This window comes from Fusarium graminearum, chromosome 1, assembly GCF_000240135.3.
Source record: "Fusarium graminearum PH-1 chromosome 1, whole genome shotgun sequence".
NCBI classification, from domain to species: domain Eukaryota; kingdom Fungi; phylum Ascomycota; class Sordariomycetes; order Hypocreales; family Nectriaceae; genus Fusarium; species Fusarium graminearum.
In genome coordinates this window covers 4,934,533-4,958,006 of record NC_026474.1, presented here as the reverse complement: position 1 = coordinate 4,958,006, position 23,474 = coordinate 4,934,533, and the positions used below count along the sequence as shown (strand labels likewise).

Below are 23,474 nucleotides of genomic sequence, written 5' to 3'. Positions count from 1 at the left end.
GTTAACGTTGCCGATAAATGTCGATTTTACTACGTTCCTAAGCAGAGACAAAAAGAACAAAATTCAGAAACACAGACAAGAGTTCGCGGCTTGGCTAGCGACTCGCCTCTTAAGAGCTCATAATGTCGTCCCGTACTCATTACTTCCAATCTCAACACCAGACTCAAAGTCAATCGCCATCGCAACCGCTTCCTCACCAGCATCTGCGACCTTTTCGCCAGTCACACACCATCGACTTCGCTTCTAATTCCAACGTCTCGCCCGCCCTAGTCAACCGCTTTCCCTCGACAACATCATCATCCGCCTCATCGGGCTACTCTCACGGTTCAGACCACAGCTTCAACAGCCAATATACCTCTGCCTCTAGTTCGGCTGGCTACGGCGCAACGGTGCATGGCCACAAGCGAGCCCAGAGCGATGTCAGAGCAAGAGCCAAGACCTTTGAGACCGGGGAAAATATGACCTCAAAGAAAGCTCCAGACAATATTTACAACTCAGCTCGACACTCTCTTCGCCCACTCCCACAAGCTCCCGCAGGCACCCGGCCCGACACACCACCAAACGCTCGTCATGATCGCACTAAAAGTGTCGACATTGGCAAGCTGTCAATATCCCATATGGGTCAAATCTCGCCGACAAAAGGATCTCCGACCAAGACCTCGCCATTGAAAACTTCATCACCTTCTCGCCCTCTACCGATGAGGCCAAACTCCATGCTCCTTACCCGATCCGACTCGTTTCTCCCCCAAGAAAACACACTATCTCCTTTATCACCTCACCATGTGCATAGCACGCACATCGCTCGAGATGAGCTAGAAGGCTTGGGGAAATCCTCAACAAGTCAATTGAGGACACTTTCGCGTCTTGTTTCGTCTGATTCTCCCGAAGACTTCACCATCACTTCACCTACGCAGGAAGTTGTTGGGTTGCGCGGTCGGCGCAGATTACAACGAGGAGACAGAAGCAACACTGGCCCAAGCCAAAAGAATACTGGCTACAGCTGGGAAGGTCGCAATTGGATGGACAAGCAGCGCCAATTCCTTCAAGCTTATGAGTACCTTTGTCATATTGGTGAAGCCAAGGAATGGATAGAAGATGTCATCCATAAGAACATACCGCCTATCGTTCAACTCGAAGAAGCGCTTCGCGACGGAGTCACACTTGCCGAAGTAGTGGAATCCCTTAATCCCGACAGGCGATACCGAATCTTCCAACATCCCAAACTCCAATACAGACACTCTGACAACATCGCCATCTTCTTCCGTTACTTGGATGAAGTAGAACTGCCCGACCTCTTTCGCTTTGAGCTGATCGACCTATACGAGAAAAAAAACATTCCCAAAGTCATCTACTGCATTCACGCTCTAAGTTGGCTTCTTTTCCGCAAGGGAATAGTCGACTTCCGTATAGGCAACCTTGTTGGTCAGCTCGAGTTCGAGCATCATGAACTGGAAGCTATGCAAAAGGGTCTCGATAAACTCGGCGTGACAATGCCTAGCTTCGGGAACATGAGCGCCGACTTTGGTGTCCCTGAACCGGAGCCCGAGCCAGAGGAGACGGAAGACGAAAGGATAGCTAGGGAGTTAAAAGAGAATGAGGAGTCTATCGTCGACATGCAGGCGCAAATTCGAGGGGCTCTACTTCGGGTTAAGCTTGGCGACACGATGCAGCAGCTCTGGGACTCGGAGGAGTGGTTGATCGATCTGCAGTCTCGCATTCGAGGTGACTTTACTCGACAGATCATGGATTACCGACTACAAATGAAGCGCTTTGCTATTCAGCTGCAGAGCTCAGCACGCGGATTCTTGGTTCGAAGAAGATTCAATCGTCGCGAACAGATCTTGGAGGCGCTCGAGCCTGATATTCTGGAGTTGCAGACCATGATTAGGGCCAACAAGGTCCGAAACCAGGTACGAGACACGTCTGCTCAGCTTGCGAAGTGTAGAGGACCCATCCGAGAGATCCAGGCAATCTCCAGGGGCTTTTTGGCCCGCAAGAGTCATGTTGCGCAATATGAAGAGACGAAGGAGTCGTCTGGTATGGTCGAGAAATTGCAGGCGGCAGTGCGCGGAGCATTGCTGCGAGGCAAAGTCGGCCAGGACCTTGAAGATCTAGAAATGCAAACCCCAGCGATTGTTGACCTTCAGGCAGCGGCAAGGGCATTGCTGACTAGAAATCAGGTCGACCGCGAGCTCCACCATCTGAAGTCCTCTGGACCTAAGTGGGAGAAGCTACAGGCTTTTGCTCGTGGTTTCCGCGCTCGAGAGGACGACAAGGCTCTAAGATCTGAGCTTAAGAAGCATATTCCTGATATCGAACAGCTCCAGGCTCTTGCTCGTGGACTTGCTGTTCGTCAGAACGATCAAGCACTGCGAGCCGAACTCAACGAGCACGCTCCTGCTGTGGAGCGACTCCAAGCTTTCGCCCGTGGTCTCCGCGCCCGTCAGGAGGACAAGGCCTTGAGATCGGAGCTTGACAAGCACACCACCAATGTAGAGCAACTGCAGTCCTTCGTTCGCGCCGCCGCTGTGAGGAGAGATGTGGCTGATACTCTCGATGCGCTCAAGGAGAATGAACCCGCAGTCATTGATCTCCAAGCTCTTATCAGAGCTATGCTTGAACGACAGCGAGTTGCAGTTATCCTAGAGCAACTTGAAGAGCAGGTGCCTGAAGTCACCACTCTCCAAAGTCACATCCGAGGATTCCTGTACCGCAAGCAGCACGAAGCTTTCCTTGAGGAGCTCGACTCTCATACTCCCCAAATCGTGGATCTTCAAAGCATCCTCCGGGCCATGATGGAACGTGCCAGAGTTGAGGATATCATGGCTGAGCTAGAACAAGAGGAGGAAAGCATCATCGCTTTCCAAGCTGCAGCCAATGGCTTTATGGTTAGGGCCCGGTTTGAGGAGAAGAAGCGCTTCTACAACGAGAACATGCAAAAGGTCATCAAGATCCAGAGTTTCGTTCGCGCCAAGGTTCAGGGAGAGGCCTACAAGAGCTTGACCACCGGAAAGAACCCTCCTGTGAATGCTGTCAAGAACTTTGTCCACCTTCTGAACGATAGCGACTTTGACTTCAACGAGGAAATCGAGTTTGAGCGTATCCGCAAGACCGTTGTCCAGCAGGTCCGACAAAACGAGATGCTTGAGAACTATATTGATCAACTCGACATCAAGATTGCTCTTTTGGTCAAGAACAAGATCACCCTGGATGAAGTCGTCAGACATCAACACAATTATGGAGGTAACTCCATGCACTTCATCGCCAACAGCTCCATGTCCTCGGCCAACCAGTTCGACCTCAAGGCGCTCAACAAGAGCTCCCGCAAGAAGCTTGAATCTTACCAGCAGCTCTTCTTCAACTTGCAGACGCAGCCACAATATCTTGCCCGGCTCTTCAAGCGCATCCGTGAGCAAGGGACTGCTGAGAAGGAGTGCAAGCGTATCGAGCTATTGATGATGGGCCTCTTCGGTTATGCTCAAAAGCGACGAGAGGAGTACTATTTGCTCAAGTTGATCTCCCGATCCGTTCGAGAAGAGATCTCCTGTGCACGAGATGTTCAAGACTTCATCCGTGGAAACTTCTTCTGGTCCAAGCTACTCAACAACTACACTCGCTCGCCCAGAGACCGCAAGTATCTCCGAGATCTCCTTGGCCCTCTGATCCGCGACAACATTGTCGAGGACCCCGCTCTCGATCTCGAGAGTGACCCCATGCAGATCTACCGATCAGCCATCAACAACACTGAGCTGGCTACTGGTCGACCCGACCAAAGGCCACTTGATGTCCCTCGTGAGGTTGCTATTCGCGATCCCGAGACCCGGCAGCTGTTCATCGATCATTTGCGTGACCTTCGAGATATCTGCGATCAGTTCTTCTTGGCTCTAGAAGACTTCTTACATAAGATGCCATATGGTCTCCGATTTGTATGCAACCAGATTTTCGAGAACCTTCGACAACAGTTCAAGCGAGAGCCTCCGGAGAATCTGCTGCAAGTAGTTGCCAACTGGCTTTGGCGATTCTATTTGCAACCAGCTGTTATTGCTCCTGAGAACGTTGGTGTAATTGAGAAGTCTCTCAGCCCCCTGCAAAAGCGAAACCTCAGTGAAGTTGCCAAGGTCATCAGCCAGATTGCTACTGGTCGGCCATTCGGTGGCGACAACGTGTACTTGCAGCCTCTGAATGCCTTTGTTGCCGAGTCTGTCGAGCGTCTCCTTCAGATCACTAGCGACGTGATTGCGGTGCCAGATGCCGAAAGAACATTCGACATTGACGAGTTCAACGACCTTTACGCCAAGAACAAGCCGACTTTGTACATCAAGATGACAGATGTCTTCTCCATTCACAACTTGGTAGCCGCCGAGCTTCAAACAATGTGCCCAAGCCGTGACGATATCCTACGGGAAATCATGCACGAGCTTGGAAGCGCTAAGAGCAACGAGAACGAGATGAATGCTGCCGGCTCTTCAGATATTCACATGTTCTTAACACCCAAGCTCCACGAGACTGACGACCCCGAGGCCGATGTCAAGGCACTCTTCATGGAGACAAAGCGATGTGTGCTGTACATTATTCGTGTGCAGACAGGTACCAATCTCCTCGAAATCCTCGTTAAGCCTATCAGCCCAGAGGATGACCACAAGTGGCGCATGCTTCTCCATGATGAGTTCTCTGTTGGAAGCAACACTCGCGGTGCTTACTCTGATTCTAACATGATCGACGTGACACGAATGTCGTACCAGGAACTCAAGCGCACAGCTCTGGAGAACATCATGCGTCTCGAGAAGCTGGGCCGTATCACCAAGCACAACTACTACCAGGATGTGCTTAATGCTATTGCTCTTGATATCCGTACCAAGAGCCGCAGAAGGGTTCAGCGACAGCGCGAGTTGGAAGGTGTCCGTCTGACACTGAACAACTTGCACGAGAAGGCCAAGTATCTCGAGCAACAGCGCAAGAGTTACGACGACTACATCGAGTCAGCGATGGCGACCCTGCAGAACAAGAAGGGGTAAGTTGCACTTCCACACCTACAGTGATACAATGACTAACTTTTTTGAACAGTCGCAAGAGGTTTTTGTTGCCTTTCACCAAGCAATACAACCACCAACGTGAATTGGAGCGAAGCGGCCGTGTTCCCAAGTTCGGCAGCTACAAGTACAGCGCTCGTGCTCTCTCAGAAAAGGGTGTGTTAGTCTCTTGGAGTGGCATTACCGACTTTGAGAAGATCAACTTGACACTCTCATGTGACGAAGTGGGCGTCTTCAGTCTTGAGGGTTCTCGAGGACACATCCAGATCCCTGGAGCCAGTGCCTTGATGCCTATTGAGGACCTCCTGCAGGCACAGTTCGAGGCTCACCAATTCATGACTTTGTTCGAGGGTAGCCTCAAGCTCAACGTTAATCTGTTGCTGCATCTTCTCTACAAGAAGTTCTACCGAACTCAATAAGAGGCACTGCTGCGATTTATACTTCGACGGGCTGACCCCTGGAGGGACGGCCCTAAAACCCACTTTCAAAGGGGAGATATATGACAGATGATACCTATGTTCCAATTAAGAAGGGGGATACTGGATGAGCATTGTAACCGGCGCGATGGGAAAGGGGTGTTCGTGTGACAGACAATCGGTGTTTTTCAGGCTGCTTTGTGGGAGGCGCGTTGCAACGCACAGGGTGCATCATACAACGACGGTAAAATATGGCAATTCATGACGGAATACTCGGACATTATTGGGAGTGAAAGTAGGGAAAGGGAACTGTATTTTTGCATTGTGCTTTTACTGCGGCTTCATGATCGCCAGCCAGCGAGCAGGTGAGTCTGGTGCAATGGCTGAATTGTTAGGATATCAGTTTGATTGGCATAATGTTACGAAATGTCATTAAAGTTTTAAGTTTTGTATCATCAAAGTATTATAATTATGACTGGAAATAGTATATGACGGCTTCCAACAAGTTCGAGATTAAATCTATCGGTATTCGCTTCCAGTCCTCGTGATCCTGAGTTGCTGGCACATAACGAGAGTTGTGTCCTCGAGAGAAGAGGTTGTCGGTCATCGGTTATCGGTGAGGCTAAGTCATGATTGGCCAGCTAACATTGGTTTCGTGAATACCTGCTTAAAAGACCAGAGCGAGCCAGACCTTGGTGGAGAAGCGAACAGGCTAACAGATAGGGTCCGTTCGAGTCGAGGCCAACGATATCTGAAGCCAATCTGATAGGCAGGTCGCTTGGAGTTCGACTTGTTAGGCAGCAGATAAACTTACTAGGGGATCTATGAATGAGCGAAGGTAAGGAGGATCCGGCGTTGCATCAGGGTCCAGGCCAAGTGCACAGAACACCAGAATGAAATTGGGTTGTTAGTGGTGGTCGCGTGAGCTCTGGTTGCCAAATGCCGAGAAGCGGCATCGACCCAGGGTGCTTGTTAGCGGTAAGTCCCAGTTAGCAGCTTACTGTAAGATAGCAAGAAAGATAAGCGTGGCTTCGGTCAAGGTTTTTGGGACAAGCAGGAAAAACAAGTTGGCAAGGGTACGAGTGCTACAGTCATGACCGCCAGTAATGAAAGACATTGATCAACCTCAACTCTTGGCATAATGATGAACTGGGAATATTAACTTCGGGCAAGTGCAGTTGAGAACAACGTGCAACAATGAATTAAGCGAGAAACTCAATTCGCGTCTGTTTGAGTCCGGCATTCGTCCGTTTGTAGGCTTGTTCTACATGGTCCCGGTTGAGAGCTTGTGCGAGCTGAGTACAACGCTTTGGCATGGCGCATCAGGCAGTCAAGTTGACTGACTTCTCAGGCAATCAATGCACCTGAGAAGAAACATGACCAGGTTTTGAGTTCGCATGCGTGGCAGATAATGAGTTGTTCTGGTGTTGTGCGACACAGCATGTTCCGTCTTTGGGTTATTGGTGGTGTCGACGGGGTACGTAAAAGATCAGCAGTGTCGAACTCTGCTCACACTTCTACTTAACGAGAGAAGTTGGACTTTTTTACTCAGACCGGAGCACAAGGATCGATCGTAACAATGAGCAATATCCATCATAATAATGTCAAAGAATCAATGAACCGATTGATCCGGCGTGGTATTTCAAAGACTGAAAAGAAATCGAGAAGCAGGCAGTAGCTCCACGTTTCAATGTTGACATCAGTGATGTAAAAGATGTGATTGCCTCCTCACCCAGTCAATCTTAAAAATCGTTCCAATCAATTGACTTTAGAAGTGCCGAAGGTCGTAGACTTGGTCTCGTTGTGGCAGAATTGCAGAAAAAGGTTTGCCGACTCCAGATTGCACCATCGCAAACTGACAAGGCGTTATGACACTAGAGACGAGACGTTTGGTGTGTACCCAGTCAACGCTTACGCTGGCTTGGGTACATACTCAGGTAGGTATTCCAATAGCATCGAGAAAAACAATTGAGTGGTCATGGAAAAATTGATTGCAGTATTTGAGTATTCAGCATTTTTTATTGCTTCATCTGTTTTGTTTTTGCGCATTCCATGTTCGTTTCCCATCGGTCTGGCGGGTCGCCTGTAATCGATGGGCAGCGTTAAAACTCGAAGGGGAGAAGATGATACGAAGTGCGTGTTAGAGCGATAGCGGACATTTCGGAAGCGTACAGTCGCAGGACGTGGCGGATGGCGGAATGGCGACCTGATGAATGCAACGGGAGGGGATTGCCATCTTGTGGATCGCGTGAGGGTTGTGAATATTGCCTATACAGTAAGTCGACACGGTGAAGTGAGGGGGCGGTGTGGTAGCAACTACAGTGTCGCATAGGATACCCATGCACCGTATAGACAATTCTTGGAGGTTAAGTCTTTCAAGGCTTTGGAGGTGCGAGGAAGTGTAGATAAAGGATGCAGGGACCGGCTAATGGCGTAAGAGGGTCTGTGCGCCGTCAACCCCCGACGATGGTGCTTTGTTGAACAATCTTAACACCCACTAGAGCTAAGCCTGGCTCAAAGTTGGTGGTGGGACGAGCCAGCCGCTTGCATGATGCATCGTCGGGTTTGCATGAGACGGGGGACAACAACTTCGAGAGACGCATGTGGGGAAGAGTGAAGATAGGCAGGCAGAGCCGGTTTGCGTGTTGAAGCTGTGCATTGCGACGAGGTTTATGAATCGAAGTGCCAAGATGGTGGCCAGTGAAATCGCGATCCATGTGATGTCTCGAGTGCGTAGCCACTCTGGGTCGTTGATAAATGCAGTTTCTGTCCGAATAGTAACGTAGCATGTGTTTATGGTTGATGAGCTGCACATGGACGCAGCATCTTGAGGACATCTTGCTTTCTGAAACTGATAACATGGGCCAGCCAATACCAGAGTTCAGACCAGACATGCTGCTTTGCATCCATTGCATTAAATTTGGATGTCAAGCTCTTTGCTGTCTCTTGTGTTCAGCGAGGTCGATAGGCACGTATCATCGATTATCAGTGTCAAATCGACCCATGAAGAGTGGACGATGACGCTCCGTCTCGTCCTTGGTGGAGCAGAATTGGCTTCACAATTTGAATTTGGATGTGTTGTGCGGCTGGCTGAGGCAGATGGTGAACGATAAAATCTGACCTACTACGGACTCGGCCGGGGTAAGTCTAGAGCTGTCAACCTTTGTGGACTCGACCAGGGAAGTGTAGGGCAAGAACACATGGACCAATGGTGGTTGGTTCCTGACCAAATCGAGTAGTCGCTTGGAACCCCTGCGCAACCAAGAGGGTGAAGGCTTAACCCCCGGCACCTTCCTTGTACTTGCATAAGGCAAAGTAGTACGGATACGTAAGGAAGGCACTTGAGTGTGCAAAGAGGAAGTGGAAGGGATCCCCCTTCCTGATTCTCGTTGATTAATTAGTTTGCCGGCTAACAAACATCTTATCTGGAGAACTACTAAGTACTAAGATAATGTCATATGATTCGGTTTCATGTAACGTCTGAGGGGATTATCTGGGAATTAATGGGGAACGCGATTGCCAGAGTTGCATGACTCTGACTCTGACTCTGATTCTGATTGATGAGAAATATGCGCTATCTAAGTCCGTAACTTAGCGGAATAGAAGACGGATATCTACATACCGCCGCACTTCAAGGGCACCTGAGGCGGTTGTAAACGAAAAGCACAGGTAGTAGGCAGGCAAGGGTGATGAAGATGACAGGCTGGTACCCAAGTAAGGATGAGCATGTGATGATGATTCTCATTTCTTCTACCACTGGTCTACACACCATGGAATTGAAAATGGTGGTGTATTAGCCAGACATTGGATGCCTGTTCTTCTACGGAGGAGCACAGTTCAAATTTCACAAACACAAGAGCCATCACGAAAAAGGTTATCTAACAACAATGTGTGCGTGTGTGTTGATCTTGGCCCTCGTGACTCAATTCCTCCTGAAAAAGGCCAACGTAGGTGAGAGTTGCTCAAGCATTAGGACAAGATCGGTTTATTGCATAACACACTGTTGCTAGCGGCTGGCAATGGGGTTTCCCCCGTGTTCTCGAACAAACAAGGATCTATTATCGAGTGTGCACGCCCCCTTTTCCAAGACGAGATTCTCGGGATGGCTTATTGGAATAACCCCCGTCTACTACCTCAAAGGCGACGCACCCCTACTAGCATGCAAGCTAAGCTCCTGTAGACATGCGGCCAAGCCTGCCTGAGCCTAAGCCCACCAGAGGAGGCCCTACTGAGAGACACCACCAACTCAACTCAGAATTGCAATGCATTACCCATCTTACTTCGATTTGCCTCTGAGGGATAGAGACGGGAAAATACAAGACAAACCATTAACTATTCTCACGTCACTTCCCCGTCGATTGCAAATATTGTGGCGTAAATCACCTCACCGGCTTCTTTCCCCCCCGTTGACCTGACAAATCGGAGAATTCGATTAGTCCTTGCCTTCATATTTCTTACCGACTCCCCGTGCAGATCGACTTATTCTCCAGCTTCCTCCACTCCAAGTCAATGTTTCTCTTGGCACAAAAGGCCCCTGCTCGAGCCTGTCTGTCCCTGTTCCTTCTGCCTGTTTGTGTTGGGTATGCTTATGCTTATACGCAGCTGCTCCGTACACCATACGTACATACACCTATCGTCGCTGCATCAATCATTTGGGTCGTCAATCTGAATCAAAGCCCTAACAGGGATTCCACGACACGGGATAACAGACTAAGCTCTCCGCATCACGAGACGTCGGGCTGTGGTTCGTTTGAAGCAGTAACACGGATTCCGTATACCTCCTAAGCGTGCTCCTCCTCATCCTCCGGTTCCCACTCCTGGGTTCTTGACCTAGCTCTAGAAGTGTTTATTTAAGCCACCCGCCCTCCTCTTGTTCTCAACCAACATATACTCACTAAACACTCTTCCTTCTCAAACACTTAGCCAGACAGCCATCTCCAGTGTTTGACACTATCATATAATAACTCTACACACAACTTTATCTACCATAAGTCCTTCACTTGACCAAGTCATAATGGCTCCTGATCTCAACTCTCTCCCCACCTCCAATGGGGAGACCTCTACTGCTACTGCTCCTCAGCTCGTTGCAGAGACGGACAGACCAAACATCCTCTTCATCATGGCCGATCAATTAGCTGCTCCTCAACTCAAGATGTATAACCCCAACTCCCAGATCAAGACACCAAACCTTGATCGTCTTGCCTCAACCTCTGTCCAGTTTGACTCTGCCTACTGCCCTTCACCTCTCTGTGCTCCTTCACGCATGAGTCTGATCAGTGGCCAACTTCCCATGAAGATTGGCGCTTATGACAATGCTGCCCAGATTGGATCCGATGTGCCAACCTACGCTCATTACCTTCGGTCCAAGGGCTACCATACCTCTCTTGCTGGCAAGATGCACTTCATCGGCGACCAACTTCACGGCTACGAGCAACGACTTACCAGTGACATTTATCCTGGTGACTTTGGCTGGGCTGTGAACTGGGATGAGCCTGACACCCGTCTTGAGTGGTACCACAATGCCAGCTCTATCCTTCAGGCCGGTCCTTGCGGACGAAGCAACCAGCTGGACTACGATGAGGAGGTCATGTTCAGGAGCACTCAGTATCTTTGGGATCACGTCCGAGAGGGCCCTAAAAAGCGACCTTTCGCCCTTACTGTCTCACTCACTCACCCTCACGACCCTTACACCATTACGAAGAAGTACTGGAACATGTATGAGGATGTGGACATTAACCTCCCCGAAGTCAAGATGAACAAGGAAGATCTTGATGCTCACAGCAAGCGACTTCTCAAGGTCTGTGACCTTTGGGACCAAGATTTTACAGAGGAACAGATCAAGCGAGCCAAACGAGCATACTATGGCTCAGTCAGCTATGTCGACGACTGTATTGGACGCCTTCTCGAAACACTCGAGGACGCTGGCCTGGCTGAGAATACCATTGTCATTTTCAGTGGCGACCATGGCGACATGCTGGGTGAGCGCGGACTTTGGTACAAGATGAGCTACTTTGAGTCATCTGTTCGCGTCCCCATGTTGATCAACTACCCCAAGCGATTCACTCCTCACCGTGTCACTCAAAACGTCTCGACTCTTGATCTTCTTCCAACCATCTGTGATTTGGTCGGAACTAAGCCATCCCCTCATCTCCCCATGGATGGAATCAGTATGCTGCCTCATCTTGAAGGCCGCGAGGGTCACGACACTGTCATTGCCGAATACACAGGCGAGGGTACTGTTCGCCCAATGATGATGATTCGACGAGGAGAATGGAAGTACATCACCTGTCCAGCTGATGAGCCTCAACTCTACAATCTCGCCCGCGACCCTAAGGAGTTGGACAACCTTGCCCGGTTCAGAAAGATTGCACCTCAAACAGCCGAGGAGGAGGAGGCCAAGGAGGTTTTCCATAAGTTCGAGGCCGAGGCACATGCCCGATGGGACTTTGATGCCATCACTGAAAAGGTGTTGCTTTCTCAGCGTACGCGGCGAGTTGTGTGGGATGCCCTGAAGGAGGGCGAGTTCACAAGCTGGGACCACAACCCAGAAGACGATGGCAGGAAGAAGTAAGTGGATAATTCACCCTCACATTACACAGAGTTCAAAATATGCTAACGCCATTGCCCGCAGGTACATCCGCTCCTACATGGATCTCGACGATCTTGAGCGCCGAGCTCGCTTCCCAGTTGTCGATGCCAACGGATATGAGAGCAAGGCCGTATCCCACGTTCGTAACGGCTAAGACTGCTTGCACTTTATGGAAATTTTATGAGACATGACATAAAAACTTTTTTTTCTTCTTCTTTGGCTGGTAATTTTATGGTTCTACTTAGCGGTTATCCTTGATGTGCGACTGCACTTTGCAAGCTGTATTGGATTTTGATACTCGTTTTTATCGCATCAGGCATAGCCAGCTATGGGGTTTTTGTATTTAATAGAAAAAAGTCTTATATTTTTTATGAGATAGTTGAAATCAAGATAAACAGAATTAATTATGCATTTTTCTGGTCCAGAGCAAATACCTTGATCCTGAGACTCATAATAAATTCTAAGCAAGCCGACAAGCCGAATGGTCTGAAAATTACAGCTCAGTGAATTTTAACCTAAGATGCGATTACTACTAGTAATTCAAATTCCCATGTCGTCATCTCAAATCACGATGAGCGGCAGTGCATTGACTTTGACAATACCAATGTCAATTCTCAACACAAACAAGTACATACCGTACATAAAACAAATGGCACCACTATGGAAGATCGGCTGTGTCAGCTTCCGGGCCCGAAGCGGTCGATCGCTCGCATTTCGTGGGACGTCGCTTGGGCATGTAAGAATTCCTCATTGTAAGCGCAGATTGTGTGATTTTGGCGTCTATGTCGCAAGGAGGATCATGACGTTGAGAATCTGGGGTGAGTGGAGAGAAGGCCCGCTCTCCTCAGGGTCTGGGTGTCCGTCTGTGAGTTAGGCGTTGTTTTAGAAGTTTCAAGAGGGTGGTGATAGAAAGTGATTTTGGCCTGATTTGATATTCTTGTAGCAGGTGTTGAGGTAGAAGCACGAGTAACACTGTCTGAAGCTTGATGATGGCCGAGTATAGATACAGTTACGTATCAGCTCTAACATTTTAATGCAGTTGAAGAGATATTCTCATCGCAATGAGAAAACATCACTTTCTTTAGCCAGGGCAACTATTATAATACTGAATTTAGACATTTTATAGAATATTTATACTGTTCTTATGGCTTATACCTACCCGACACCGGCGTCGGTCTTTTTACGCGGTGACGCGCTTTGAAATGCCCCGCGCCGCAACTAAATTTCCTTTATCCAAACAATTAACCAACTCAAGTTACTTGTGTCATTTACACTATAAACAACATTCTTTACATATCATTTCAGCCCTATCCATTAGCTGCGGAATCTCAATCGCAAAGAGACCCAACGATCGACACTGCGCTCCCCATCTCAAAGCCAACATCATGGCCACTCTTAACCTGGAAGACGACGAGCTCAAGGCTCTTGAACAGACTCTGAGCAAGGTGGCGCAACTATCGAGTAGTATCCAGAGCTTCAGGCAAGATCTTGTCAAGAGCAATCCTATACCACCGCCGTACGTTGTCCCTCACCGCATGTGCGCCGTCGAATCGCAGTAGCTAACCTGGCCCGTCAGGAAATCAATCCAAGCGTCGGCAAAAATTCTACAAAAGAACCTCAGATCCCTTCTCGAGAGCACAAACGAAAACGCAGACCTCTTCAACCGCATGGCCATTCATCCTTCGACCAACTATCCCGGCCGCGTCCACGAAAACGTCCTTCTTCAGCTCCTCCGCAAGAAGCTCGAGCCTGACGTTGAGGAGCTCGTCAGTCAAGGCATTGAAACAGCTCGTCTCGCCACGCCAGCTGGTCTGGAATCTCTAGAAAGCATATGGAAGGAACTGCGGGCCTGGCTCATGGAACGGGTGGGTTACTTCGCTACCAACGAGAATAACGATCCCTACACAGCAGAAGAGCGCGCAAACGGAACAGAGAACGTGCGCACTGGTCTACGGAGGGACATCGAGGATGACGATGATGAAGACGACGAAGAAGAGGAAGAAGAGGAAGAGCAACAGGAGCAGCCAGCTGCGGCCCCTGTGCAAGTCAGAGGGCCCGAGCCGGAGACGCTGCTCTGGTTTGCGGCAAGAGGAGACTTTGAGGTCCCGCGCAATGTAGAGTATGAACGCAAAGAGGATGCCTTCGCGGGTGTCTACGTCTATAAGGGGCTTCAAGGTGTTGGTGTACCATCTACCGCCCAGCCGCCACTGCAGCAGGGCTCTGCTCCGTTGTAGTCATGGCGCGAGTTGCTTCTAAAATAAAACGTTTCGATGCGTTGGCCTTGTTACTAGACTGATTTGGATGGAGGTGTTTTGGAATGGGCTGCAGAGAGTGAGTGGTTTGGTATTGATACCCAGATGATCGTGAGGTAAGCTGACGGATGTTTAGGCTCAAAGCAATGATACAAGCAGTATTTAGTCGATGAATTGATATGACTCGTGACGTCTATCGAGCTCATTGATTAGAATTGATGAAATAAAACATTTCGTTGAGGTGACGCGCCCGGGTTTATCACGACTTCTGTGCATCAGTCTATATCCGACTTATATAAAATCCCAAATGCGCCCATCTTGACTTATAGCTCCATTGGAAGGTCAAAACAACAAGCAAGAGATAGCAATTTGATATTCTAAGCTTATTGCAATCCTTCGTCCTCGACCATCTCTTAGCTCCAACGCGAAGCTTTCCCACGCCAAGGCCAATATGGCGATCAGAGGTCGCTATTCAATACTATTCGTTGTCATAGCCTCCCAATGTCGTCACTCAAGCTTCCGTGGCACGCCAAAAGCTCTCATTCCCCGCGTTTAGATAACACATGGCTGGGATGCTAACGTTGGGTGTTAGTGCTCACGGGACTGACAGGCGGGGGACCTGAAGAAAATAAGACGACACTCAATGCAGGTGATGCTGTGTCGGCTTTTCTGACAGCGTCCAAGACAGACAACACGGCATGCATAGCAGCTTACATCCCTACTTATACAAGCTTTGAACAGAAACTTGACCCAAGCTTGGTTCTTCTTTCTTCTTCATTCAAGTCGCTCAACTGTTGTCGCCTACCCAGTGAGTGATCCGTCATGATATCTTCATATCAATTGTGTTGCCATGGTGCCGGCATGCACCCAAGTTTATACGACCATACATCGCAATCATTGGCGCCGCATATTGATGTTGTGTCGAGCCATGAAGCGACACCGCGCACGATGCCAGACTCGATGCTCGTGAAGCCCCAGAACAAAGTCACATTTATGACACTGCCGCCCGAAATTCGACTTCACATCTACCATTGGCTTCATCTCATGTGCCCTGTTCGCCACGCGCAGCTTGCGCCATGGTATCCGACTCCAGTTCACTGCCAATACATTCTACAGCCCGTTGGTTCGAAAGCTGAGGCCGAGAGCGCTGCATCTAAAGGTCAACCAGAACTAGATCAAGGACTGCTTTCGCCATACCGGCCCCTTTCAGGCCTGCCTACAAGTCTTTTACGCACCAATCGGCAGATCTACCGCGAAGCTCGTCTTATTCCCTTTGAACAGAATGAGTTCGTTTTTGTCAACTGGTTCGCTTCGGGACTATGGGCAGCGCGCGCCTTTACTCGAGCCCTCGCCCCCTGGCAGCGCGCTGCCTTACGCTATGTAAGACTAGAAGTTCTTGCACGAGACGTAGTGGTTGGAGGCGCAGGCCGCGAGGAATGGCGTGCTCTGTGCCGCGAATGGTCACCGGGTGTCCGAGGACTGCGGATGAAAATGGTTCTCGGGGCGAGCACCTCGGTGGTGACGGGGCCGGCGTACGGAGGTGGAGTGGAGCGCAGAACGGAAGCGGCGCGGCAATGGGTCGGCGAGGGGCTTAGATTCATGAAGAGGCTGGAAAGTGTTGAGATGGAGGTTGTGGCGAGGGAGATGAGCGATGAGGATAAACTTATATGGTGTGAGACGTTGCAGCGAGAGTTGAGAGAGGGAGGTATGAAAAAGATTGTGGTCGTGTGTACTGAAAAGATGCAGGAGAAGATGGAGTGGATCAAGACTGATATTGGATGGAGGAATCGTGAAGCAGAAGCTGGTACTGCGGCGAACGCTACGACAGAAGAGTCTACGGTGGAATTTCCTACAGTGGAGGTACCTACTAAGCAGAGGCAATAGTTGTTGGTATATCACTAATGTATGATGTATTGGTTCTTGGAGGCATAGGGTGAGCACCTGTACAATACTGTAAGTGGAGGGATGTTCTTTGGCGTACTATAAGATTGAGAATATGAACTATGAGCGTAATAAATCTATACAATGATAAGAAGAGAATGACTTCATTTTATTACTACTTATTCAGTCTACTATCTACCATCTTGTGTGCATAGTAAGCATGCATCTCAGTCGGGATAATAAGATGCCATGTGACTTCGCGCAACTCTCGCCAAACTGTGCCGCATGAGTCACGTCACACGCGGAGTCAATTAGCTCTCTTTTTCTTTTGTTTTTAGCGATAACGGGGACAGTGTTAGTAATAATTTGTGTCTCTGTTCTCGTATAAATGCGATTTCTCAACTTATTGTGTTGTTGCTGTTGTTCAACATCAAATATGTGTTTGGCTACTTAATTGGTGCTTGATTATTCGACCCCGCCTTCACAAAGCACCCTCCCCTCCACCTTGGGATACGAATATACCCAGACAACATATGTCATTAATGGAACGATACTCGGCTTAAAAATAACGAAAACTCTCAACCATCTTTTTCAATCATGGAGGCCCGGTGTCAATGCGGTTCTGTAACCTTCAAAACTCCCCTGCCTCAGCCTCTTGCCCTCTACATTTGTCACTGTGATGCTTGTAGACGACAAACGGGTTCAGCGTTTGGCACTTCGGCCATCTTTCCTCGCTTCGAGCTGCCCGATACGGATCTTCTAAGCGTGTATAGGTATGGAGAAATCGCTATCAGGTCAGAAGGATTAGCTATGACTAACTGTTATCTAGTCGACCTACAGCATCGGGGCATCAACTCTACTGGTACGTTTCTTAAATCCTCTCAGCATGACTGGGCCGCTTACTATTGCTGGAATAGTTACTTCTGTCGCAAATGCGGAACGCGTCTCATCCACTCAACTCCTGTAAGTGACAAAGAGATCTCGCTCGCTCGTACCCTCTTATTTTGACCCGAAACTCAACTCATCATGCCACAAGTCCAAAAACGTCATATCCGTCAAGGGAGGCTGCCTCGACGGACTGGACTGGAAACGTGCGGTGCACATCTGGACCAAGACGGCGATGGTTCCTATTCCCGAAGGTTCTGAAACCCATTCGGAGGAATCAGGATATACGGACTACGGGTCGACCCAGGAGGAGCTGGACCAGCCTGGGGATCTGGTGGGAAGCGCCGGATGCAACATACCTCCCAGCGAAAAGATTGGATCGAGTTCTATCGAGGTCAATGGTGATGAAAACTGATGGAGCTTTGTTTCGTGTTTGACGCATGAAGCATGTCACTGAGTGATCAAAGGTATAGTAAACAGTTTGGATTTATGCTTTAGGAGTTATATCATGGGGGATTAGGCGCAGTATACGACTAGGAAGAATGAAAGTGGAGGATGATTAGGAGTATTTTTTGGAAACAATGATTCCCAGTCATCCAGTTTCTTCGTTTCGTTAATCATGAAATCAAATATGTTTTGATACTTTAAATGCTTTATTATTCCGATGTAGTGTCTAGGTAGTAGATAATCCTTGTAGAAACCAAGTTGGGTGACAACTTGTACTACGTGCATGTCAAGTCCAAGTGCCTTGTAGTTCAGCCTTATTCTTCAACATGATCCAAAAAATCTTGTCAATCCGAAACAGTGACATTTATTAAATCACCTGAATTGCTAATCAAAAGACAGAGACTCAAAGGTCTTGGCGCATCGGTCGAGACACTTAAAGGAGCGGAGTCGGCCCCTTCCGAAACCTCGGATGAACAAGGGGTGCTTCAGTTACGTCTCGCTATTGACGGAGAATTCTGGGCGTTCTTTTTTGTCTGCCCTCTTCTTTTTCCCCTGACATTTCGGCCAATTCAAAATCGTATCTTTTTCTTCAATTTCAAGACCATGGCCCAGAGGAATAGACCGATCGTCATGTGCTTTTCGCCTGCCTCTTTGGTTGCCAAGATGGCCTTTTCAGGTGGTGAAATAGTAGTAGCGCTTAATAAAACTCACAAGAGTGCGTCTTGTCTTGTCTTGTCCTTGCCAAGTCCTGTCAAACCATGGTGCCCGTATTAGCCTCCTTTTTTTTTTTTTTTTTTTTAGCTAACAGGAATACCGCAGAACGACTTGTCCAGACCTGCCAAGCTCTAGGATATACGTATGTATAAGATATCGAGTGAGATGAGTTATTGAATTGCCAAGATGTTGCTGACCTTCCGCCTTCTTATACCTTTGAATTAAAGTTATCTACTAGCAAGGCTCGTCACTCTTTGAGGATGTTATGCTCCCTACAGAGTATGGATAGTCGCTATAACGTCTCAGGAACCACTTTCTAACCCCTGATCCCTGTTTCCATAGTAGCTTTCCCACTTAGACCCCTAGCACATCCTAACCTCAATCGTCGCAGTCTCCGTTTGAGCCTCAGATTCTGGAATCGAAATGCACCAGAAAGAGCCCCTGCTCAAACGGCTGTGCCTTGCATTGTCACCTAGCCTTTGCATGTTGCATGTTGCCATGCCTCGCCTCTAACGGTGTGAGCGGCGGCACGCGGCACGTTGAGCTTCCTCAGTTATTACACTACCTATAGCGAATAAACTACTATCATCCCACTGTGCTGCCCCCCCTCCTCTCGTCCCTTCTCCTCTGATCTGATTCTGTTTCTACTATGCGTTGTGTTCTTCTTGTTGTTTCTTTCTCGTGACGTCCAGTCAATCAATCAATCGCTCGCTCTTTCACTGGTTGGTTCGCTGTTACGCCTTCAATTCTTGTTCTGCCTTGTGCAGCTATTATTTCTTAACTTGACCAACAAAATTGGTCAAGGTACCTTTTCTTAATACCGTCTCGGTACACCATTCATCAGATTCTATACAATCTGTCGCTCATTTACTAAACAAACCGAGAGAAATCTCTTACCAACGGCTGGACTGTTGTGTGATACCGCTCGTTTTACACCAAATCACGAATCAGAAATCAATATTTTATTAGGAGAGAGTTGGGATTAAGCATCATGAAGTTGTTGTATTGGCTTACTGCCGCCCATGTTGCGCAGGTAGGTACTCGAGTTATACTAAAACACGACAAAAGGCCAATAGTAACAATAAAATAGGCCGCAGGAAGACATGGGAGGATGAAGAAGAGGCAGGAGATCGATGGAGCTGTCAACGCTGCCAAGTTTGAAGGGCAAGTCTGCGGAAATTCAAAAAACAGAGGATCAACACTTGCTAACATGTCTCTAGACTGAGGCTGTCTTATATCACCGAAACCACCACTGAAAGGGTGACTATGACACAACTCAGGACCATCTTGCAGACTCCTGCGGCCGTAGCTCCAGTCGCTGCTGAACCTGTCACCGTTACCATCAACGCAGAGCCCGTGACTGTCTACGAGACTCAATATGTCACCCAAGTTCAGGTTGAGACTCAATACGTTACTCAGGTCGACGTTCAGATCGTCACCCAAGTGGCGCCACCTCTTGTAAGTTTGCTCAAGTTCGAGTCATGACAGAACTCGCCTGCTGACTGATATATAGCCCGCTGTCACTATCAAGGAACCTATCACCATCATCCAGGTCGAGCCTGTCACTGTTAACCATGTCATCACCGAGACAGTGCATATCCCTGGAGATGCACCAGTAAGTTCTCGACCTTTGCCTCCGTTAGGATTGAAGTCAGATACTAACTCGTCAAAGGCTCCTGTTACTATAACCGTTCCTGGAGAAGGACCTGTAAGTCTGATAGCATTATCCTCGAAACACCCACGTACTAACTCAATAAAGGAGGCTATTACTATCATCCACACCGTGCAGGTTCCCCAGGAACCCAGCGCTCCCGCTGGACAAGTTCCCGGACCAGGCGTCACTACGGTCCCGATTCCCTCAAGCTCTCTGCCCAGGACGACACTTGCATCAGACCCGTATGCCGTTGTTGGGCCCATCGTAACCATGAGCATCACTCCCAAGCTCCCTACCAGTGTTCTCGAACCACCTGCGGCCGGGCCTTCCACCAGCCCCGCTGAACAGCCTGTCCAACAGCCCGTTCCAGCACCTCCTACCAGCGCTGCCGAGCAGCCCGTGGCACAACCTTCTGCCAGTACTGTCAACGAGCCCGTAGCACAGCCTTCCACTATCGCTACCGAGGCGCCTGTATCGCAGCCTTCTGCCACTGCTATCGAACAGTCTACCGCACAACCGACCACCACCGCTATCGAAGAACCTACGAAGCCCTCCACCACAGCTGTCGAAGAGCCTTCAGCTGAAGCCACCTCCAGCCAAGCGGAGCCGACTGCCGAACCAACTCCTACCCAGGAGGAATCTGAAGGCGGCGCTCCTACCATGTCCCCTTCGATAGAACTCGGCAACATGGGACCTGACACCACGGGAGCTATCGCCGCCCCTGCCCTAGACGGAACCAGGCCCACGACAGCCACCGCTGGTAATGGTCCATCGCAGACTCGCGCTCCTATTGATCTCTCCGACCCGTCAAAACTCAGCAGCGTCCTCGACTTGGGCAACTTGGGTGGAGGATCAGGGCCACTCAAGGCTCGTGCCACGGGCCTTCCCTGAGAGAATGTGGCATTTGAATGGGTTGCGTTGAATTTGGAGGTTGTATGATGTAGTGTTTGGGGTAGACTCTGGGTTTCTTTCGAAGAGAAGAGCACTTGTGCTCGTAATATTGTAGCTAGGTAGTCTTATAATACATGTGAGCAAGTCTCCAGAGTATATCGTTGTTTTTTATTTTGCATCTGTCTATTGTATGGGTATCTTGATGCCATGACTCCTGTAATCGATGAGCTGATATTTTGAAATGCTCATTTCTTCTCTGCTGTTGCATTTCTCTGAGCCAACTTCATCTTCTTGGCCTGTCGTTTGCTGAGTTGCTGAGTATCCTCCTCGCCATTCTTGCGCTTTTGATTCTGATTCTGATTCTGGCTCTTCCCCTTGTTTTTGTTCTTCTTTTCAGCATCGTTCTTTGTGCTTTTGTCGTCCGCATTATCGTTTAACCCTTTTTCTTGTTCGGCGACTTGGACGATATTGATAACACTCCTGAAGCCGTTCCTCTTGATGCCCTCATTCACAACAACGGAACGCGGTATCTCACCAATACCCTGCATGCCCTTTTCGTTGCCCAGGCCCCATACACTCAGCAGATTGACCACATCCGCAGGTGCTCTTAGTGAGAGCGCATCCTTAGCCTCGCTGCTGAGTAATATGCCTCTACCACGTGTGGCTCTGATGAGACCTGTGACGTTTGAGATGAAGTTTGCGCGCCCTCGGGCATCGGCGGTCAGAGCTTGGCTGTAACAGACCTCAAAGCGAACGCCCCGCGAGACAGCCGCCATGCATGGTTTCGGTTTGAAGTGGAAGTCCAAGTGCTTGGTAAAGTCGACGGATATTATGGGTACGTCGAGCGTTAGGCAGGCGTTTTGAAAGGCCTTGTCCGTGAGCGGACGGGCGGCGATGATATCGTATGTGGAAGCGAGAGAGGGGATTCGGTAATTATTGGCCGAAGGGTCTGAGAGAGGAAGAGTCGCGCGGTGGAGGACATTTGGAAGCTTTGAGGTTGGCGATGACGGAATCGACGGGAATGGTGCGACAGGGTTGGCGGGGAATGGTAGCGTGAGTGTGTGGCTGAGAGCGACGGTTGAGTATCCGAGAGAAGAAGATAGAGTGAGGGTCTGGAGAAGCTGTTCCTCAGTCGTGGAGGGCGACCAGGCGATGTTGAGGTCGTAGAGCATGGCTGGCGGTGCAGTTGCAGTTGTTGTAGATTGATTCAAGTTTTACGCTACAGGCTAGTAGAGCATCGTACGTTTGATAGAGGACAATTCGAATATGTATTGGAGAGGCTTCGGAGTTTATGCTGAGATTCGCGCGAAAAGAGCCACTGCGCGAGGGTTGTGACAGTTGTTGTAGGCGATGCGAAAAATGATGTTGGTGATGCTGAGTCGAAGCTGACTTTTTTTTTTACTTCAGCCTGTTAAAGTTTCCCCACGAAGTATAGAGTGCCATGGCGGATAACTCATGTCTACAAGCACCAGCTCAATTTGTCAATTGTAATATGTCGATGTAATATTTTGGGACGATATGCTACGTGTTTTGTTTATATTTGTTTTATCCCATGCGGTAACCTTATGTTGAATGTCAATTCCTACATCCAGCCTGGCAGCTTCCCTCCCTCATACATGAATGACCTAACTACAGTGATCCGTCCCGTTGTAAGAAGCTGTGGTCCGTGCGGTAGGAGCCCTTCCACTAAGAAAGCGCCCCTACCGTTCGTCATCACCTTGTTTCTGTGCCTGACTCTATCAACATCAACATTAACTTGTCACCTTCAGCAGTACAAACACATCATTTCCACTCTTAGTAGTTAGGGGAAATGCCTTTGACTGTGATATATCGCATTCACATATTCCTGAATCCTTTTCAGTACCGGCATAGATACAACTATAACTCGTATATATACTTACTAACTGCACTGGCACCTGACCGACCTGTGACTACAACTTAAGCTTGCCAAGAACTGCGCCGCCTAATTAACGACGACGACGCGCCACCTCAACTCCTGGGCCAGCGACGATCAACTTCGTTTCGACACACACATAAAGTCGTACTTGACTGAGACAAATATCCACCAGCAGCGCATTCATCGCAAACACTACACATTCACAAAACTCTTCAACCATGTTCTTCTTCTTCGTGTGCGGCGAGCACACTTTCCGCAAGGAAGTACCAGGCTATGAGGGCATGGTATGCCAATGTCACCACTGTGGTAACATGGCTGCGCATGTGCAGAAGAGCAATCCTTGGTTTACATTCTGCTGGATTGTATGAGTGATTTCTCTAACTCTTCCTTACGGTCAGCTGACAACTACTGCAGCCGCTCATTCCTTTGTCCATCTCCGGCTACACCGATGTCGCATGCCGAATCTGCAACTTTCATCAACCGTTAGAGAATCGCCCCGATGTAAAGGCCATGGCGAACGGCGGAGGACCACCACAGCAGCAATGGGGACCTCCCCAAGGCGCACCTCAAGGGCAACAGCCTATGCGATATGGTTAAGACGGGGCGATCGTCCCCCTTATTCTGCGGGTTCTGCAAGCGAGCAGTGGCTGTCGGCATGCCTGGCATTTTGACACTGCATTTTTTAGGGTTTGGGTTTCAATGGTATTATATGAGGCGATATAGCCTGGTGTTAAGGCGAAATTGGGATACCACAGTGGAGATGACAACTGGGTTGTCTCTGGTTCCAACGGCCAATTTATTTCCGTGCCACCTTGTCG

At 49.1% G+C, this 23,474-nt stretch overlaps 9 protein-coding genes across 9 annotated transcripts; 7 read left to right on the top strand and 2 right to left on the bottom strand.

Annotated features, from left to right (window-relative positions):
- Window positions 1–122: 122 nt before the first annotated feature.
- FGSG_01497 (uncharacterized protein) lies at window positions 123–5,449 on the top strand (the record flags this gene model as incomplete). The annotated part of the gene is made up of 2 exons (XM_011319004.1): window positions 123–5,011; window positions 5,065–5,449. The coding sequence occupies 2 exons, from the start codon at window positions 123–125 to the stop codon at window positions 5,447–5,449; spliced, it is 5,274 nt and encodes a 1,757-aa protein (XP_011317306.1).
- A 5,011-nt stretch (window positions 5,450–10,460) lies between these two features.
- Window positions 10,461–12,189, top strand: FGSG_01496 (uncharacterized protein; the record flags this gene model as incomplete). The annotated part of the gene is made up of 2 exons (XM_011319003.1): window positions 10,461–12,013; window positions 12,078–12,189. 2 exons carry the CDS (start codon window positions 10,461–10,463, stop codon window positions 12,187–12,189), a joined length of 1,665 nt encoding a protein of 554 aa, XP_011317305.1.
- A 1,231-nt stretch (window positions 12,190–13,420) lies between these two features.
- Window positions 13,421–14,269, top strand: FGSG_01495 (uncharacterized protein; the record flags this gene model as incomplete). Its single annotated transcript, XM_011319002.1, has 2 exons — window positions 13,421–13,551; window positions 13,612–14,269. The coding sequence occupies 2 exons, from the start codon at window positions 13,421–13,423 to the stop codon at window positions 14,267–14,269; spliced, it is 789 nt and encodes a 262-aa protein (XP_011317304.1).
- Window positions 14,270–15,778: 1,509 nt separating this feature from the next.
- FGSG_01494 (uncharacterized protein) lies at window positions 15,779–16,171 on the top strand (the record flags this gene model as incomplete). The annotated part of the gene is made up of 1 exon (XM_011319001.1): window positions 15,779–16,171. The coding sequence occupies one exon, from the start codon at window positions 15,779–15,781 to the stop codon at window positions 16,169–16,171; it is 393 nt and encodes a 130-aa protein (XP_011317303.1).
- A 594-nt stretch (window positions 16,172–16,765) lies between these two features.
- On the top strand, window positions 16,766–17,468 carry FGSG_01493 (uncharacterized protein; the record flags this gene model as incomplete). The annotated part of the gene is made up of 4 exons (XM_011319000.1): window positions 16,766–16,776; window positions 16,998–17,030; window positions 17,086–17,131; window positions 17,229–17,468. 4 exons carry the CDS (start codon window positions 16,766–16,768, stop codon window positions 17,466–17,468), a joined length of 330 nt encoding a protein of 109 aa, XP_011317302.1.
- A 521-nt stretch (window positions 17,469–17,989) lies between these two features.
- FGSG_01492 (uncharacterized protein) lies at window positions 17,990–18,699 on the bottom strand (the record flags this gene model as incomplete). The annotated part of the gene is made up of 3 exons (XM_011318999.1): window positions 17,990–18,168; window positions 18,212–18,248; window positions 18,592–18,699. The coding sequence occupies 3 exons, from the start codon at window positions 18,697–18,699 to the stop codon at window positions 17,990–17,992; spliced, it is 324 nt and encodes a 107-aa protein (XP_011317301.1).
- A 626-nt stretch (window positions 18,700–19,325) lies between these two features.
- Window positions 19,326–20,759, top strand: FGSG_01491 (uncharacterized protein; the record flags this gene model as incomplete). Its single annotated transcript, XM_011318998.1, has 5 exons — window positions 19,326–19,369; window positions 19,435–19,672; window positions 19,728–19,829; window positions 19,887–19,922; window positions 19,974–20,759. The coding sequence occupies 5 exons, from the start codon at window positions 19,326–19,328 to the stop codon at window positions 20,757–20,759; spliced, it is 1,206 nt and encodes a 401-aa protein (XP_011317300.1).
- A 245-nt stretch (window positions 20,760–21,004) lies between these two features.
- Window positions 21,005–21,931, bottom strand: FGSG_01490 (uncharacterized protein; the record flags this gene model as incomplete). The annotated part of the gene is made up of 1 exon (XM_011318997.1): window positions 21,005–21,931. The coding sequence occupies one exon, from the start codon at window positions 21,929–21,931 to the stop codon at window positions 21,005–21,007; it is 927 nt and encodes a 308-aa protein (XP_011317299.1).
- A 943-nt stretch (window positions 21,932–22,874) lies between these two features.
- Window positions 22,875–23,253, top strand: FGSG_01489 (uncharacterized protein; the record flags this gene model as incomplete). The annotated part of the gene is made up of 2 exons (XM_011318996.1): window positions 22,875–23,018; window positions 23,071–23,253. The coding sequence occupies 2 exons, from the start codon at window positions 22,875–22,877 to the stop codon at window positions 23,251–23,253; spliced, it is 327 nt and encodes a 108-aa protein (XP_011317298.1).
- Between the last annotated feature and the right edge of the window lie 221 nt (window positions 23,254–23,474).